At 42.8% G+C, this 19,642-nt stretch overlaps 1 protein-coding gene across 1 annotated transcript; it reads left to right on the forward strand.

Moving 5' to 3' along the window:
* Window positions 1-4,055: 4,055 nt before the first annotated feature.
* Window positions 4,056-18,245, forward strand: LOC146992499 (sprouty-related, EVH1 domain-containing protein 2-like). Its single transcript, XM_085786372.1, has 6 exons — window positions 4,056-4,235; window positions 12,723-12,897; window positions 13,993-14,161; window positions 14,900-14,964; window positions 15,661-15,816; window positions 16,932-18,245. Exons 1-6 carry the CDS (start codon window positions 4,210-4,212, stop codon window positions 17,625-17,627), a joined length of 1,287 nt encoding a protein of 428 aa, XP_085642498.1. The 5' UTR covers window positions 4,056-4,209; the 3' UTR covers window positions 17,628-18,245.
* Window positions 18,246-19,642: the final 1,397 nt, after the last annotated feature.

The raw sequence follows: 19,642 nt of genomic DNA on the forward strand, positions 1-19,642 counted from the left end.
TGGGATGAAAGTGTGTTTTATTTTTTCCGCATTGGATAACGCAGGCGCACGGATTATACGTCAGCCTGTACACGATTCACGAGCCACTGATATTGGATCCGTTATCCGTCATTCAAACGTCTGACACACACACACACACACGGAGCTCGGTCTCGCCCCAAGCTTTGAATATCCCGCCCGCTCGATAACGACCAATCAAATTCGTTTTCCTTACTCGGGTAAACTCGTGTTGCAGCTCGTGACAACTCGGCGCGACAAACAGGACAAACGGCCATTTCTGCACACCTTTAAGAGAAATAATTTTTAAAAAGCATTAAAATTTTAAGTAAAAGCACAATAATGAAACATAAATATCCAAATAAAACCTGAGTATTTTCTATGTAATCATTAACTACTTAATATTAATATTTTGGATATTTATTAAATATTCACCTGCTTGTTAATCAATGACTCACATTAAAACACTGATGTTTACATGATTAGGTGGTTTTTTTTTGTTTTTTGTTTTTTTTAGATGTTTTTACTATTGTCTCTGCACTTTAATCTCCTCCTTTAGCTGTTTTCTTTAATGTACTTTTTTTAAAAATCTTCTGCTGATTTTAACACGTCTGATTTTTCTCTTAGTCTTTAGTTTGTTTTGTTTCGGGGTTTCTGTAGCACTTTGAGATCACTTTATCAAAAGTGCTTTACAAATAAAATGTATAATTATGATGTTGATTATTGATCACTGAAGAACACGACCCCACAGAGGTCAGAGGTCAGAGCCCTGAGTCTGTTTGCTCCACAGACCAGATCCAGATCCAGGTCCAGTTCTGACCCTGAAGCCGTTCACTGAGCATCAACTGATCCTCTACAGTCACTGGATCAATAGAGACTCAGTAGAACGACGGTGGTGATGTCACAGGTGCAGTGACGTCACCTGACCACCAGGTGTCAGCAGATCACAGTCTGACACTGATCACAGAGGAGACGGGGCAGCTGGGGCTTTTATTTTGAAGTGACTGTGATTTCAGACTAAAGTTTTCATTTCAGAATAAAAGCTCATTAAAGAAAAATACAGAAAAATACAGGTTCATCAGGAGGAAACTATACTACTGCTACTAGTACTGATACTACTGATACTACTACTAATACAGGCTCATCAGGAGGAAACTATACTACTGCTACTAGTACTGATACTACTGATACTACTACTTATACAGGCTCATCAGGAGGAAACTAACTACTGATAATAATACTAATACTAGTACCGATACTACACTGATACTATACTAGTAGGCTACTGATAGGCTACAAGTAGTTGTAGAATTAGTAGTATCAATATAGTAATAGGCTATATTACTAGTATTACAGTTTTTCTCGATTGTTTACACACACATTTTCTGAATGCATGCCTCATACTCTCAGAACTCTACACACAAATCCAAAAACACACACACAATGGGCAAAACCCTTAACTTCTCCTGCAAAATGAAACTTTACATTCAAAACAATGTTATTTATTCTCAAAATGCTATTTTAGTCTCAAATGACACACACAAACCATCATATGACTAGACATTTATAAGAACCAGTTGAACACTGATGTGCTCAGTGTAAAACACTATGATGAATGGAAAACACTTCTAATCCATTCCTCATAATGACTTAGGTTTTTTTTTTTTTTACTGTAACTACAGACAGTAGGCCTACATAAATGTGTTGTAAAATTTTAGAATATTGTTTTGATACTCAGAACACTCAAATACGCCTTAACAAATGAAATGTGTGAAGACGCGACCGAGGTGGTCGTGTGACGATGCAGCCATGCTGATCTGACCACAAAAGAAAAAAAAAAAGAGTTGCTCGGGGTCAGCTGATTTACAGCCGAACAATTTTGAAAGACTGAATACATAATTTTGACAAGATGAGACTACAGTAACATGTAGCTCACCTAGTAGAGCAGCACTCTTTGTAGTCAAAGACTTTGTTCTAGTCCAGGTTGGAATCCCTCTATCAATATGCAATTTTGGTGATCAATGCATTTTCTTTTGTCATCATCATTATGATCACTGCTATATATGTGTGTGTGTGTGTGTTTGTGTTGTGTGGCCTCTCTGTTTGGTTTCTCTCTTTTTGGTGTCAGTCCATCACTGCCTGTTATGCTGCCCTTTTTTGCTAAAGCTCTGATTGCTAATTGTAAAACTGTGTGACAGGTGTTTACCCATGTGATGAGTCAGTGTGAATAGTAGGGAAAGTAACTTTAGAATTTTGAATAACAGTGTGTTACTCATGAAAACAAGAGATTTTCTTCATGAAAATTGTGCCAAATGCAGAGAATTGTGTGTAGTGTTTTGAAAAAAGTGTGTTATAGAACTGCAAATTGAGTGTAAAGCAGGAATTGTGCTTGTAGTTTAGCAGATTTGGTCAAGGGAGTTGGTGCATGAGTTAGATGTTGAGGCCATTGTGCCTCAAGTACCAAAAATTGTGTGTAAGCAATCGAGAAAAACTGTAATACCAGCCTACTAATACTACTGATACTAATACTAATACTACTAGTACTGACACTATACTATACTAACACTACTACTTCTACAGATACTATTGATAGTACTGATACTGATGTTTACTAATAGGCTACTAGTACAGGTAACACTACTGATAGCTTAGCCTACTACTAGAACTGATAGTACTAATACTACCAGTATTAATAGTACTACTAACACTACTGATACTGATATTAGTAGTAGCAATAGCTTAGTAGTAGTAGTAGTAGTAGTAGTAGAAGTAAGTATAATTCACTGTATTTGTATTATTGCACTTATTGTAACGGTATTCAGTATCTTTTATCCTTCTTTAGCCTGACCACCAGGGACAAAGACGGCAAATTAGCTGAAGCTAGGCGTCTTGTATGCATCGCATTTTTCATTCTTTGTGGCAATGTTGTATGTAGGCTATCGTCCCTGTTAAATAAACATTAAAGCAGAAGTAAGCGATCCGGTCGTTTTGGCTAATGCTGCGTTCCAGGCAAGGCTTTTGAAATCGTAAATTACAGCTTCAAGTCACAACTTACGACTTTGTAGCGTTCCAGGCAACCCACTCGTGTTTCTCCGACCTGTTTTACCGGTGAAAGTCACTATAACGGCCACTCGTAACTTCTGACCCGTGAACTCGTACCAGATCGAACTGGTACCACTTCACAGGTCGGAAAAACACGAGTTACGGGTTGCCCTGAACGCACCATAACAGTCCTCGTCCCTACGTCACCACATTCAGGCGCATCCCTTGGCTGCACACACAGCCCTGCATGCCGTTCTCTCTCCTCATTGGATAAAAATTGTAGGATACGATAAATGTTTTCTCCTCGGCTCAGAGCAGAGCAGAGGGACTGACAGACCCGTGTTTCAGACCAAACACTCTATAGAAGTGATTGCTGTCGGAAGATAGAACTATTTAAGACTTATATTAACACAAATATATCACTTACTTCTGCTTTAACTAAAATACTTGCACTAATGACAGATAGGCTACTAATACTATACTACTACATGTAGGATATATCAATAACACAGCCTCCTTCAATGTTACCAGTAGTAGTAGGCTACAGAGTGGTAATGACAGTGTTGTTAATCATTATTATCATTATTATTATTATTATTATTATTATTATTATCATTATTATCATATGCTAATAGCACGTGACTCTGCAGTCCTTCGGGTCTGACGTCACCCCCCCCCCCCCCCCCCCCCCCCCCCCTCCCCCTCGGTCCGCTCCGTCTGCGCTCACTGATCCAACATGGAGCGAGACGCGGCGGCTCGTCCGGGGCGATCCGAGCCGACACCGACGCACCATTTTCGGTCACCGCGGTCCAGCCCGGTCCGGCGGGGTCGGAGGTAGAGGAGGAAGAGGAGGAGGAGGAGGAAGAGGAGGAGGTGGAGGAGGTGGAGGAGGAGAAGATCGGATGCGCTTCTTCAGCAACTGAGGAGTGAAAGGAGGAGAGGAAGAAGCAGCAGCAGCAGCAGGAGGAGGAGGAGGAAGGAGGAGGAGGTGGTGGTGGAGGAGGAGAAGGAGAGAGACGGTTTTATCCGAGAATGTTGAACACACGCCGGGATTAAAATAAAGGAGCGAGCGGAGAGCGGGAGGGAGGAACCGGAGCGGAAACATGAAGAAGACACCGCACCGTGCAGCTGTGGCGGGAGATTCTCATTACCAGAGGTGAAACGGAAAAGATGAGCGAGGACACGCGCCCAGACGAGTGAGTAGGACCCCCCATCTATCTCCCCATCTATCTCCCCCTCCCCTAATAATAATCATAATAATAATAATAATGATGATGGTGATGATGGTGTTGGTTGTTATTGTGCTGAGGTCTGAGCATCGATGACATGGAGACGGTTCATAGAAATGATCTGTCGTTTCATCCTCCTCCTCCTCCTCCTGAGGAGCCGTCGAGAGGAGGAGGAGGAGGAGGGGGAGGGGGAGGAGGAGGGGGAGGGGGGTGATGATGATGGTGGAGGAGAAACATGTGCAGCGAGCTCCTGCAGATGTGATGGAGTCATCATCACAGAGCGGAGCTGATGGAGGAGCAGGAGGAGCAGCTGCCTCCTCTTCTCCTCCTGCTCCTTCTCCTCCTCCTCCCGTTTGTCCTTCATTCATAAAACAGAGGTGAAGCCGCGGCTCCATCCTCCATGACCCCCCAGCAGGAGGCCACTGCAGCCGGTGACTCATCACACAGGTTCAGCCTCGGGGGAGCAAGACACCATGTTCCTGCTGGTCCCCGATCACACACACACACACAACAACACAACAACACAACAACACAACATAACGTTTAGTGTTAAAGCTCCATACAGTACAAAGGTAGATGTTTGTGTTAAAGCTCCTTCAAAATAAAGGTAGATGTTTCTATTAAAGCTCCTTCAAAATAAAGGTAGATGTTTGTATTAAAGCTCCTTCAAAATAAAGGTAGATGTTTGTATTAAAGCTCCATACAGTATAAAGGTAGATGTTTGTATTAAAGCTCCTTCAAAATAAAGGTAGATGTCTGTGTTAAAGCTCCTTCAAAATAAAGTTAGATGTTTGTATTAAAGCTCCTTAAAAATAAAGGTAGACGTTTGTATTAAAGCTCCATACAGTATAAAGGTAGATGTTTGTATTAAAGCACCTTCAGAATAAAGGTAGATGTTTGTTTTAAAGCTCCTTCAAAATAAAGGTAGATGTTTGTATTAAAGGGACAACGAGGAGTTTTGGAAAGCAAAGTGTTTTCATACTATATACGTATATATAAGATCAGATACCGTCGTAGTTCTGACCATAAATGGCGATTCATTATTCTCATGACCCGCCGGGCAGTGTCCGCAAAACCGAAAGTAAGGAAATGCTGGTCGGCTCGCCCATCATTTCCACCATTAATTAAAATAACAAAATAACAATAGAGACAAAACGATATATTTATCGAAAATGGAGCCATTAACAAGTGTGGGTAGCGTAGATTCATCCACATTAACGTGAGACTTTTTTATAACCAAATAGAAACTCCTCGTTGTCCCTTTAAAGCTCCATACAGTATAAAGGTAGATGTTTGTATTAAAGCTCCTTCAAAATAAAGGTAGATGTTTGTATTAAAGCTCCTTCAAAATAAAGGTAGATGTTTGTGTTAAAGCTCCATACAGTATAAAGGTAAATGTTTGTGTTAAAGCTCCTTCAAAATAAAGGTAGATGTTTGTATTAAAGCTCCTTCAAAATAAAGGTAGATGTTTGTATTAAAGCTCCTTCAAAATAAAGGTAGATGTTTGTATTAAAGCTCCATACAGTATAAAGGTAGATGTCCATGTGTAGTCAGGGGCGTTTCTAGACACTCTGGGGGCCCTGGGCAAGAGGTAACTTGGAGGGCCCCCAGCCCCAACCGAGACCACAAACATTAACTGATAATGAATCCAAAAATCCCAAACTATTGATGATTCAATTCTCATATAATAACAACATAGAGGTTTTACAGTAACGGCTCTTAAATTGTATGACTGTTACATTTTTTCCTATTGTTTTGCGTCCAAGTCACGTGACTCTCAAGTCACTCAAGTCAAGTAAACATAGCAAATATTTGTAGAATTTGTAGTGGAAAAATCTATAATTTTGAGGTAGTTTCTGCATAAAAACGCCTTTTAATTACATTTCTAGCGAGAAATATATATTTTATTTTCATAATATTCGCTCAGTGAATGTACATAATCATTCGCTTGCTTGTTGTTTTTTCAGATCTAGCCAGAATAATTCAAAACGGCAATGTGTTCTGGTTACATTTTTGTTGTCACCGATATGGACCAATGTCAGCCACCCCTGGGCCCCCCTTCCAGCTCAGGGCCCGAGGCAATTTCCTGCCCTGTTGCAACGCCAGTGTGATTATAAAGCAGCTCTAGGTTCTATATTAATACTGTGAAAGTATCAAAGCCTCAGTCCACAGAGAAATGCACACAGCCTGTATTCAGAAACTGAGCCTTGAAACCAGCCGTCAGGACTTCCTGTCACTTTGTGATGTCACAACAAAGCCCCGCCCCCTCACCACCTGGACCCACCATCCATCCAACAACTTTGCAGGATTTGGTTTCTCTGAGTGTTTTATTCTTCAATTTTCAATTTTATTTTATTATTTAAAAGGGACAGTGTACAGCTCAAACATAAATGTCACCATTTGATGCATCGTAGGTACCACATTATAGCTACTAGCTATTGGATCAGTCAGTCTGCTACTTTGCTTGTTTGTTTACTTGTTATTATTATATGTTTCATCATCTTTAATTTTTTGAATGCTCGCCACGAAACCGAAAGTAAGGAAACGCTGGTCGGCTCACCCAGCATTTCCGCCACCACTAATGATAACAAAATAATGATAGAGACAAAACGATATATTTATCGAAAATGGGCCCATTAACAAGTGTGGGTAGCGTAGATTCATCCACATTAACGTGAGACTTTTTTATAACCAAATAGAAACTCCTCGCTTTTCCAAAACTCCTCGTTGTCCCTTTAAAATAAGTAATTAGTTATTTCTCATGCGTTAAAAATCTGTCTCGCAAGATTTTCTTTTTGTTTTTAATGTTAAAACAATGATACGGGGCTTTGTTGTGACATCACAAAGTGACAGGAAGTCCTGACGGCTGGTTTTAAGGCTCAGTTTCTGAATACAGGCTGTGTGCATTTCTCTGTGGACTGAGGCTTTGATACTTTCACAGTATTAATATAGAACCTAGAGCTGCTTTATAATCACACTACACACAGAGGCGTTGCAACAGGGCAGGAAATTGCCTCAGGCCCTGAGCTGGAAGGGGGCCCCCAGGGATGGATGACATTGGTCCATATCGGTGACAACCTGATGTTGTCACTGGCTGTGTACATTAACCCAGTGTCATATATAAAAATGTAACCAGAACACATTGCCGTTTTGAATTATTCTGGCTAGATCTGAAAAAACAACAAGCAAGCGAATGATTATGTACATTCACTGAGCAAATATTATGAAAATAAAATATATATTTCTCGCTCGAAATGTAATCAAAAGGCATTTTTATGCAGAAACTACCTCAAAATATTGATTTTTCCACTAAAAATTATAGAAATATTTGCTATGTTTTTTGTTCTCACGGCCGGAAACTTGAGAGTCACGTGTGTTTTATATGAGACTGCGTTGGCATAGTATGCAGAATTGAATCATCAATAGTTTGGGATTTTTGGATTCATTAACAGTTAATGTTTGTGGTCCCGGTTGGGGCTGGGGGCCCTCCAAGTTACCTCTTTGCCTGGGGCCTCCAAAGTGTCTAGAAACACCCCTGACTACACATGGACATCTACCTTTATACTGTATGGAGCTTTAACACAAACATCTACCTTTATTTTGAAGGAGTTTTAATACAAACATCTACCTTTATACTGTATGGAGCTTTAAAGGGACAACGAGGAGTTTCTATTTGGTTATAAAAAAGCCTCACGTTAATGTGGATGAATCTACGCTACCACTTGTCAATGGCTCCATTTTCGATAAATATATCGTTTTGTCTCTATCGTTATTTTGTTATTTTAATTAATGGCGGAAATGCTGAGAGAGCTGACCAGTGTTTCCTTACTTTCGGTTTCGCGGACGCTGCCCGGCGAGTCATGAGAATAACGCCGTCGAATCGCCGTTTATGGTCGGAACTACGACGGTATCTGATCGTCTTATATATATAGTATGAAAACACTTCGCTTTCCAAAACTCCTCGTTGTCCCTTTAATACAAACATCTACCTTTATTTTGAAGGAGCTTTAACACAAACATCTACCTTTATACTGTATGGAGCTTTAATACAAACGTCTACCTTTATACTGTACGTTTAAAATCAAGCTTCAGTCTGTTGTCCTCTTCCTCCAGCTTTTGGGGAAAGTAACTAGTAACTATAACTAATAGGGGTGTGACGATACACTCATCTCACGAGACGAGACAAGACACGATATTGGGTTCACCAGAACGAGACGAGACAAGATTTTAAGAAAACTACAATGACAAAATATATGATTGGACCAACAGACTTTTATTTAACTGAGTTGCACATGCATTTTGAAATGTTTTATTAAAACTCTTTACATGCATGATGTAAGCATGAGCTTTTAATAAACTTCTTCTTCCCCAAATTGAAACTAAAACTAAAATTCATAGTTAAAGTTAAAATAGAATTAAATATTCCTTTATTTTTTTCAAGTGCAAACAATATTATGTGCAGTATGTTTCCTCTAGGATTTTTTTAAGTAGTGGCATTTTTCACAAATGATTGAATGACTCATAGTAAATGAAAGATGTATAGGTAAACTGTGGTAATCTTATAAATTGCTTTATGCTTTTTTTTGCTTTTTTTTTGTCTGCGTGCTGTTTTATCTACCTTATTTCCCCCATTTTTGTAGTTTGTCATATGAGCGTCTTATGTGGGATAAAATAAAATGAAAAAATAAAAATAAAAAATGAAAAGAAAAGCACCTAAACCGAGTCGAGTAGAGTTATAACTGTGTAGTGGAAAGGGGTGCAAAGTAATGGTAACTGGTAGTGGAAACCCTGTTTTACATTGTTTTAACATTAAAAAAAAAAGAAAATCTTGCGAGACAGATTTTTAACGCGACGAGAAATAACGAATTACTTTTTTTAAAGGGACAACGAGGAGTTTTGGAAAAGCGAAGTGTTTCCACACTACATTTATGAGCCTCCGCACCGTGAAATTCTTTGACCGGCGCAAGACAGACTCATGTTTTCATTCATCAAGAATTAAAGTCAGAGGTTGGAAGACGATCACATACCGTCGTAGTTCCCACCATAAAAGGCGATTCGGCGGCGTTATTCTCATGACTCGCCACGAAAACCAAAAGTAAAGAAACGCTGGTCGGCTCGCCCAGCATTTCCACCACCACTAATAATAACAAAATAACCATAGAGACAAAACCATAGATTTATCTAAAATGGAGCCATTAACAAGTGGTAACGTAGATTCATCCACATTAATATGAGACTTTTTTATAACCAAATAGAAAATCCTCGTTGTCCCTTTAAGTAGTGGTTGAGACGCACTTACACACTCAACAACAGGTGGTGTAAGTATGGAAGAATCGAGACACAGCTTGTGACTGTGAACGCACCGTCAGGCCTTCAGGAGCTTGTTCTGACCTCTGCATCCAATAATATGTCAACGTATGCACAACATACAGTATATTCAACGTCTATGGTGACGTGTGCGGATATGAAATAAAACAGAACAATCTGTAGAAACAGTGTCGATGCGGTGAGGTCGGTTCAACATCCTGCAGAGAGTCGACGTCTCTGTAGCTGGAGATCTGACCCCGGGTCAGTCGGTGGTTTCATAGAGGGGGGGGGGGGGTTGTTTTCTATTGATCGATCTGTCGATAACACCGGGGGCCGATGATGACATTGAGGAAGGTCACCGTTGGCAACAGTGTCCCTGTGCTGCTCTGGCCCCGCCCACACAGGACTCCATTGATTCTCTATGAGCGCTGACCTCCATCCCAGCACTATGAGATCAAGTTTTATCCAGTAGTCCAGAGTAAAAACACGAGTTAGGGTTACGGTTCGGTTCGTTGTTCGTTCACACCTGCACTCACCTGACGCAGGTGTTGACGAGAGTTTCTCTTCTGATCTAAGGACACATTTCCTAAATAATAAAGGGATAGTTCAACATTTAGTCAGCTCCTCCTCTCACTATAACCCCTATAGTCATAGCAAAAAACATTTCTCTTTTCACGTGCTTATAGCTGAGCTCTTTTTAAGAACTTTAAACTTTATGTATTTTCTTTTATTTTACTTTTATTTGCTCTTGCTTTTAACTCTGTTTTTAGTGTTTGTTTTTATTCTCTTTTTTTCAAATGTTTTGTCTTTATGTAAAGCACATTGAGTTGCCTTGGTATGAAATGCGCTAGCCTATATAAATAAAGATGCTGCTCAGAGCTACGCTACGAAGGCTCATGGGATTTCTTGGTTTCCCTCATCAAACTCATCAAATACACAATCCAACAACTCCACAACGCTCTGGTGGACAAGTTGTGACCTGCACATTCACCACGCTATGAGATAATAACACAACGTTACCACACAGAGTTGTTTTAGAGGGAAATTCATGCAAAACCGCTGATGCGCGTTGCCTTCAGGGACAGTTTTTCATCAACAGTCTCTGTATTTAAGTGTTGTCTATATTGTCTTTATGTAAAGCACATTGAGTTGCCTTGGTATGAAATGCGCTATATAAACAAAGATGCCTTGCCTTGCCTTGCCTAGCAGTAGGTTCATCACCTTTAATTATCGGTGCATGTTGTTTTGAGATGGGCGGGGCAGAGACGTGAGCTGCTCAGTGAACACAATGGAGGTGAACGGTGCAGGTCCCCTGTCCCTCAACAAACTCATCAAATACACAATCCAACAACTCCACAACGCTCTGGTGGACAAGTTGTGACCTGCACATTCACCACGCTATGAGATAATAACACAACGTTACCACACAGAGTTGTTTTAGAGGGAAATGCAGCCGGAACTACATTCCAGACACGGCTGCTGGGCGGAGGGATTTCAGAAGAGAAAGTAGTTCAGAGTATTTGCTTCATGTGTCGTAATGTTACATGATTATACGTTATTATTTCATAGCGGATCAGCTGACCTCTGACCTCTGACCTGCTCCAACTAAACACTGAAGCTTCATCAAGTGAAGGAGACTGTTTGCAAATGGAGCCAAACTACGGAATATACTGTAGTCCCTCCTGTGTGTGTGTGTGTGTGTGTGTGTGTGTGTGTGTGTGTGTGTGTGTGTGTGTGTGTGTGTGTGGCATGAGTCATCACTGCATTTGCCGGCAGCGTGCAGTGACACACACACACACATATATATATATATATATAAGCACCATCTGCTTGACAGGCAGGCTGAATCACACAGTGCAGGGAAGCAGTGTGTGTGTGTGTGTGTGTGTGTGTGTGTGTGTTGGCCCGTCAGGATGTGGCGTTGCACGGCAGCACAGCTCAACAACCTGTCGCCAATGGAGACCGTCATGTTACTGTGACCGTGGCAACAGGATGTAGCAGAGATGTTGGAGAACAGATGGAGACAGAGTGTGTGTGTGTGCGTGTACATGTGTCTGTGTGTGTGTGTGTGTGTGTGTGTGTGTGTGTGTGACCACAGGTGAGTAATGTTGCGTTCACTGACACTCGGTGAAGGGAACATTGAGTCTCTGTAAAGGGAGGACGTGTCCATACCATCGAAGTCATGATGTCATCAGTGCTCCACATTCTGACTGGACGACACCACCAACATGAACCTGAGCTGACCAGGGGTCAAAGGTCAGAGTCTAGCAGTGCACAGTGGGATTAAAACTGGTCGCCGTGGTTTGATTGAGTGTACTTATACTTATACTTGTATTCTACATTGTACCTTATATTTGAGATCATTTTGATTGAGGATTTCCTTCCTCCCTATGTTCTTTTTGACCTTCCTGTCTGTTTTTATGGTCCAGTTTGTTGTATCCACATTAATTATACAACACAATTTTGTACGATGTTTATTTGGGCTTACAGTAAAAGGATAGTTCAACATTTTGTCAAATTGGCCCATTGCCATAATCCCTATAGTCATAGCAGTAGGTTTCTTACCTTTAATTGTCGGTGCAAGCTATTTTTAGAACGGCGGAGCAGAGCCGCAAGCTGCTCAGAGCTACGCTACGGAGGCTCATGGGATTTCTTGGTTTCCCTCATCAAACTCATCAAATACACAATCCAACAACTCCACAACGCTCTGGTGGACAAGTTGTGACCTGCACATTCACCACGCTATGAGATAATAACACAACGTTACCAGACAGAGTTGTTTTAGAGGGAAATTCATGCAAAACTGCTGATGCACGTTGCCTTCAGGGACAGTTTTTCATCATACAGTCTCTGTATTTACCTCTAAAACAACTCTGTCTGGTAACGTTGTGTTATTATCTCATAGCGTGGTGAATGTGCAGCTCACAACTTGTCCACCAGAGCGTTGTGGAGTTGTTGGATTGTGTATTTGATGAGTTTGATGAGGGAAACTAAGATTTAGGTGTGGCCAGCCAATCAGATTCATGGTGTGACATGGCCACTTCCTGTTTCTTCAGCCCTGATCTGAAACGTTGACCTGTATTAAATCTTTTGGGAGCGTTTACCAGCGTGCTAACATGTTCTCCTCTTTCACCTGCTCTCCCACAGTGACAGCTACATAGTGCGCGTCAAAGCGGTGGTGATGACGAGGGACGACTCGAGCGGCGGCTGGTTGGCACAGGACGGCTGCCTGAGCAGAGTGGGCGTGGCCAGGCTGCTGTCCAGCGAGCTGCTGGGACGCAACAGCTTCCTGATCCACGGCGAGCGGCTCAAAGACAGACAGGTGGGTGACGACGGCTGTGCCCCTCCTCCAGGAAGAGGTCATCTGTCTGTCAGCTCACCTCTTCAGCTCTTGTTAACATTTCCATGTTTCTCACATTCTCTGTTGTTAGAGATGGACAGAGTACTCGACCCCAGTACTTGAGTAAGAGTACAAATACTACTGGTCAAAATTTACTCCGTTGCAAGTAAAAGTAGCTCAGTCGACATGTTACTCGAGTAAAAGTAAAAAAGTACTTGCTTTTAAAGGTACTTAAGTATCCAAAAGTACATGCTTTTAAATTTACTTTAAGTAGAAGTAAGAGTAAGAGTACATTTCTTATTTTTCCACATCAATGAATTACTATAATTTCTTCTAAATTAATTTAAGGACCTTTTAACTCTTGTTTCAGAGAATGAACTCTTTGAAACCAGCTGCACTGATGTGCTGCTTTTAGGGGTTAGGGTTTCCTTCTTTGACAAACACAGCTTGTGTCCAATAGGATTTTAGAAAGAAAAAAAGTAACGAGTACTTTTCAGCCTTCCTAGAAATTAACTCGAGTAAAAGTAAAAATATTTGTCTTGGAAATGTATTCAAGTAAGAGTAATAAATACCAAAGAAATCTAATACTCAAGTAAAGTACAAATACTCCGGATATGTACTTAAGTACAGTACTCAAGTAAATTTACTCCGTTAGCTACTTAACTTTTCAAATAAAAGAAAGAAAAGAAAGAATTGATTTCTGGTCATTGAGTGAAGTCCAGTTGAAATCTTCCGAAGCAAGCTGCCCCTTTCAAGTGAGGGAAACTTCACTAGAGTGAGGAGAACTTGACACTGTCCACCACTGTCTGTTGTAAACTGTTTTTTTTGTCTGTAACAACATCTATTGCACGTCTGTCCGTCCTGGGTGAGGGACCCCTCCCCTGTTGCCTGAGGTTTCTCCAATTTTTCCCTGTTAAAAGGGTTTTCTATGGAGTTTTCCCTCAGTCGATGTGAGGGTCTAAGGGCAGAGGATGTTGTTATGATGCCATGTAAAGCCCTTTGAGACAAACTGTTGGTAAAAACAAAAAATTGCCTTGCCTTGCCTCATCTGGTTCCTCCTGTGTGTGTGTTTTCCAGGTGATCCTAGAGTGTTTTCTGAAGAAAGACCTGGTCTACACCAAGGCCACGCCCACTTTCCACCACTGGAAGGTGGACAACAGGAAGTGTGGCTTGACCTTCCAGAGCCCGGCCGACGCCCGAGCCTTCGACCGGGGGGTGAGGAAGGCTCTGGAAGACCTGACGGAAGGTACAACACACCTGGACACACCTGTACACACTAGGAATGCACACAATTAACTGTCTACCCGTTAACTGAAAACAAGAACTTTGACTGATTAATACTATTGGTTCATTCTTTTATTTATTAGCTCCTTATGTCGTCAACCAAGGGCGGCGTGTCGACATATGCGGAATGTGATCAATCAAATAAAATAAAATCAGGGGTTCTCAACGACCGGGCCGCAGAGAGAGAATGAAAACATATAAAATCGTTTGTTTTGTCTAATTTTCACTTCTCAACTGTTCTATCTAATAAAGGCATGAAAAGACAAAAAATATACCAGAAAAAAAAGTTAAGATCTAACCTCCATCTGAGGCTGATCAGCTGATCCACAGCTCAGTGGATGTGGCTCAGCGTGTGTGTTTTATAACGGCAAAAAAACAGAACAAAAGAAACATCATTGGTCTTCCTCTCAGGATGGAGCGTTGGGTTGCCGACCATCACAAGCCTCGTCACAGACACTCAGAGCATTTTAATCCTGTCAGTTAACGGTTAATTTATGGGTCGAAATAATATTAATAATGTGCATCCCTATTACACACCTGAACACACCTGTGGCAGGTTCAGTATTGTCACTTCTTGTGTCCTCCTGAGGTTCAGAGAAGCTCTGAGGAGAAAACTAGATCCTCCTCCCTGTGGCTGTATCCCTCCGCCACACAGATTATAGGTCCAGTCACTTCTGTCTGTCTGTCTGTGTGTCTCCAGGTTCAACCACGTCCTCGTCCACGTTGCAGAACGAAGCCGAGCTCGGCGACGACGATGTCTTCACGGTGAGCCCTGACATTTCAGTTCAGTTCAGTTCAGAGTTTATTTGTCACATACATGTAATGCAGTGAAATGTTGACAGTCAGCTCTAAGCAAAAATAAACATACAACAAGAGTTATACACATCACCAATAAAATAAGAAACATTAAAGCAGAAGTAAGCGATCTGGTGGAGTTAGCAGTCCCCGCCCTCATCCCTACGTCACCACATTCACGCGCATCCCTTGGCTGCACACACAGAGAGGACCGCCCCTTTATGCCGTTCTCTCTCCTCATTGGATAAAGGTTGTAGGATACAAGGAAAGTTTTCTCCTCGGCTTACAGCAGACCAAACACTCTATATAAGTGATTGCTGTCCGAAGATATAACTATTTAAGACTTATATTAACACAAATATTCCGCTTACTTATGCTTTAACAACATAAAATACATTAGATGTGTGTGGGGGGGGTTATTGCACATAAGAGTTTATTTATGTACTATATTATATATGTATGAAAAGTGCATAGTGCTATTTCAAATTGCATGGTCAGTGCCATTGAGTTAAATTGTAACGAGTAGTGAATGGATTTCAGTTTCGTCATCTGTAGTTTCTGTAGGTTTCCACCTGGGAACAAAACGCAGCAGGTGGTCCAAGTCTCTACCTGGTTTTAAACAGACGTTATTGACCTTTAACCTTGTTGTCTCTCCTCTTCCCGCAGACCGCCACCGACAGCTCGTCAAACTCATCCCAGAGGCGAGAGCCGGCGATGCACGCGCTGGCCCCGCCCACCTTCTGCGAGCCCCGGCGGCACCACTGTATCCTGGGACATTTCTACGAGCAGCACCGGCCCTCGGATCACTACTTCCTGGACCACGTGAGTCCAACGAGAGGGGACGTACAGCAGAGGGCGCTGTCAGCCGTGAGCTCACACCTGACGGCCCGGGGCAACCGCCATTCCAACATCCCACCAGTCCGGGCCTCTAATTGTCTAAATGGCAACACTTAATTTTCTATCAAACGTCCCATCATTCCGACAATTTTTGCCTCCTATGGTCAGAATGACGGTATTTTTTTCCTTTTTTTAAAGCAGAAGTAAGTGGAATGTTTGTGTTAATATAAGTCTTAAATAGTTATATCTTCCGACAGCAATCACTTATATAGAGTGTTTGGTCTGAAACACAGGTCTGTTAGTCACTCTGCTCTGCTGTAAGCTGAGGAGAAAACTTTCCTTGTATCCTACAACCTTTATTCAACGAGGAGAGAGAACGGCATAAAGGGGCGGTCCTCTCTAGGGACGAGGGCGGGGACTGCTAACTCCATCGGCTGACAAGAAGTTAGCCAAAACGACCGGATCGCTTATTTCTGCTTTAAACATCCTGCCTTTCTGACAATTCCTTTAATAGCGTATTTTTACCCCAAAAGATTTTACACTGGTTGGGCTTAGGCAATGATGAAAGGAGTTGGTTAAGTTTAGTAAAAAGACCAGATAGAGGCTAGACAGGCAGACTAGTCCATGTGGGTATTCCTATATCAGCATGTCTTAAAGAAGAGTCACCTGTTGAGTAACGCACATTTCCTTATATGGAAAGCCTTGTCGGAATGGTGGGACCCTCGCATGTTGGAATAGCGGTATGTCGGAATGGTGGTATGTCTAAATGGTGGGATGTCGGAGTGGTGGTATGTCGGAATGGTGGTATGTCTAAATGGTGGGATGTCGGAGTGGTGGTATGTCGGAATGGTGGTATGTCTAAATGGTGGGATGTCGGAGTGGTGGGATGTCAGAGTGGTGGGATGTCAGAATGGTGGGATGTCAGAATGGTAGGATGTCGGAATGGTGGGATGTCAGAATGGTGGGATGTCAGAATGGTAGGATGTCTAAATGGCGGGATGTCAGAATGGTGGGATGTCTAAATGGCGGGATGTCTAAATGGCGGGATGTCGGAATGACAGCATGTAACCACACCTGACCGCTGTCCACTCTCTCTGCAGGCGGTGCACATGTTTCCTCGTCACGTGAGCTTCCAGGTGGAGGAGGAGGGGATTGTACGCATCAACCCTCGGGAGCGGACCTGGCTCACCGGCTACGAGGATTACCGCCACGCCAACTCCACCCGGGACAAACTCACTCAGCCCGACACCCCCAACGCCTACGTGCACTTCACCAAGAGCGAGCCGCCCAAACGGGAATACACCTACCCGTACCCGCTGAGCTGCGACGTGCAGCGAGGAGGCTGCAACGGGAAGCCAGGCTGCCTGGAGCTGGGCGGCGGCTGCAGGGCGGTGGTGACGGTGCAGCCGCGAGCTCTGCAGCCTAAAGGCAAACGGCGGAAGGACGACGGCGAGCGTTCGCGCTGCGTTTACTGTCAGGACATGTTCAACCATGACGACAACGGGCGGGGCCGCTGCCACGAGGCGCCCGACCCCATCCAGACGTGTATCCGGCGGGTCAGCTTCATGTGGTGCGCCGACAGCCTCCTGTACCACTGCATGTCGGACCCGGAGGGGGATTACTCCGACCCGTGCTCCTGCGACACCAGCGATGAGCGCTTCTGTCTGCGCTGGACAGCGCTGGTGGGGCTGTCACTGCTGGCGCCCTGCATGTGCTGCTACGCCCCCCTCAGGGCGTGTTACCGCTGCGGCGTCGCCTGCCACTGCTGCGGCGGGAAACACAAAGCTGTGGGCTGAAGAGTCGGAGGCTCCGCCCACCTCGCACAGACAGCAAGGACTCATGGGAGGATGCAGCCGAGATTTGTACGTTGTTGTTTTGTCTCGTCCCAGATTTCCAGAAGGAAAAACAAAACAAGTTCCTGTTGGTATTTGTGACGTTGGAGATGAAGCAGACTGAACGAAGAGTGTTTGTTTCTATATAGAATTCTCTGTATATATGAAAACAAACATATATGAAACAGGTCCTTTATATTTTTACACTGGTGTTTTACAGGTGAAGAAGGAGACGAGATGTGTGAATGTTGTCGAGCTGCTGCAGAACGTTTCAGAAACGTGGTCAAAGGTTTATTTTGAAAAAACACTCCTGGTGTTGAGGTGGATGTTTCAGAACCAGTTCAGTTCTGGTTCCCTGATGTTCAGCAGAGGCACTGAACTGGTCTGAGACCTGCTCCTCACGACATCATCTCTGTCTTTACTGGTTCGGAGATAAGTACAAAAACTACGAGGAGCAAAGCTAGAGAGTGTGTGGTTTGAATGATGCCTCCTCGGAAGCCCGTAACTGATCCTTTATATTACACAGCAAAGGTCCTGGTTCTGGTGCTGCTGCTGGTGCTGGTCCTGGTCCTAGTGCTGGTCCTGATGCTGGTGCTGGTCCTGGTCCTAGTGCTGGTCCTGATGCTGGTGCTGGTCCTGGTCCTGGTGCTGGTCCTGATGCTGGTGCTGGTCCTGGTGCTGCACCTGGACCCGATCTTGGTCCGCGTCCTGGACCTGCTTGTTCTTGCCTCTGGTACAAACAGAGTTTCATCCACAAATTCTCAACATACAGAAAATACTTGCAAAACCAACTTTTTTGACACTGAGCCTCAGTCTGTTTGTAACCCACGACTGGCTGGTTTTAAACGTGAGTCCGGTCTGGTTTGGTTTAAACCTAAGTATAGTTTGGTTTTTAACCTGAGTCCAGTTTGGTTTAAACCTGAGTCTAGTTTGGTTTAAACTTAAGTCTAGTTTGGTTTTAAACCTTACTCTAGTCTGGTTTTAAACCTGAGTCTTGTTTGGTTTGAACCTAAGTCTAGTTTGGTTTTAAACCTAAGTATAGTTTGGTTTTTAACCCGAGTCTAGTTTGGTTTAATCCTGAGTCCAGTTTGGTTTTAAACCTCAGTCTATTTTGGTTTTTAACCTGTCTAGTTTGATTTTAAACCTGAGTCTAGTTTGGTTTTGAACCTGAGTCCAGTTTGGTTTAAACCTAAGTCTAGTTTGGTTTTCAACATGGGTCCAGTTTGGTTTTGAATCTGAGTCCAGTCTGGTTTTAAACCTGAGTCCAGTTTGGATTAAACCTAAGTCTAGTCTGGTTCTAAACCTGAATCCAGTTTGGTTTCAACCTAAGTCTAGTTTGGTTTTGAACCTGAGTCCAGTTTGGTTTAAACCTAAATCTAGTTTGGTTTTCAACATGGGTCCAGTTTGGTTTTGAACCTGAGTCCAGTTTGGTTTTAAACCAGAGTCTAGTTTGGTTTTTAACCTCAGTCCAGTTTGGTTTTGAACCTGAGTCCAGTTTGGTTTTAAACCAGAGTCTAGTTTGGTTTTTAACCTCAGTCCAGTTTGGTTCTAAACCTGAGTCCAGTCTGGTTCTAAACCTGAGTCCAGTCTGGTTCTAAACCTGAGTCCAGTTTGGTTCTAAACCTGAGTCCAGTCTGGTGTTACACCTGAATCCAGTCTCACTGTGTCTTTATGTCTCTGTTGTCAGATCAGATCTACAGGTCGAATATGTAGTTTTCTGTGTGATCCAATAAAAATAGGGCAGATTTCAGGTAAAACACCAAATCCAGGTGGTGAGGGGGCGGGGCATTGTTGTGACATCACAAAGGGACAGGAAGTCCTGACGGCTGGTTTAAATAAGGCTCAGTTTCTGAATACAGGCTGTGTGCATTTCTCTGTGGACTGAGGCTTTGATACTTTCACAGTATTAATATAGAACCTAGAGCTGCTTTATAATCACACTACACATGGACATCTACCTTTTTACAGAAGGGGCTTTA

This window comes from Trachurus japonicus, chromosome 1 (genome assembly GCF_045865225.1).
Source record: "Trachurus japonicus isolate A0001 chromosome 1, Traja_1.0".
NCBI lineage: Eukaryota > Metazoa > Chordata > Actinopteri > Carangiformes > Carangidae > Trachurus > Trachurus japonicus.

Coding starts and splice junctions, on each gene's coding strand:
- LOC146992499 (XM_085786372.1), top strand. CDS start 4,210: ATGAGCGAGGACACGCGCCCAGACGA. Junction 14,162..14,899: donor TCTGGAAGACCTGACGGAAG/GTACAACACACC, acceptor GTGTGTCTCCAG/GTTCAACCACGTCCTCGTCC. Junction 15,817..16,931: donor ATCACTACTTCCTGGACCAC/GTGAGTCCAACG, acceptor CTCTCTCTGCAG/GCGGTGCACATGTTTCCTCG.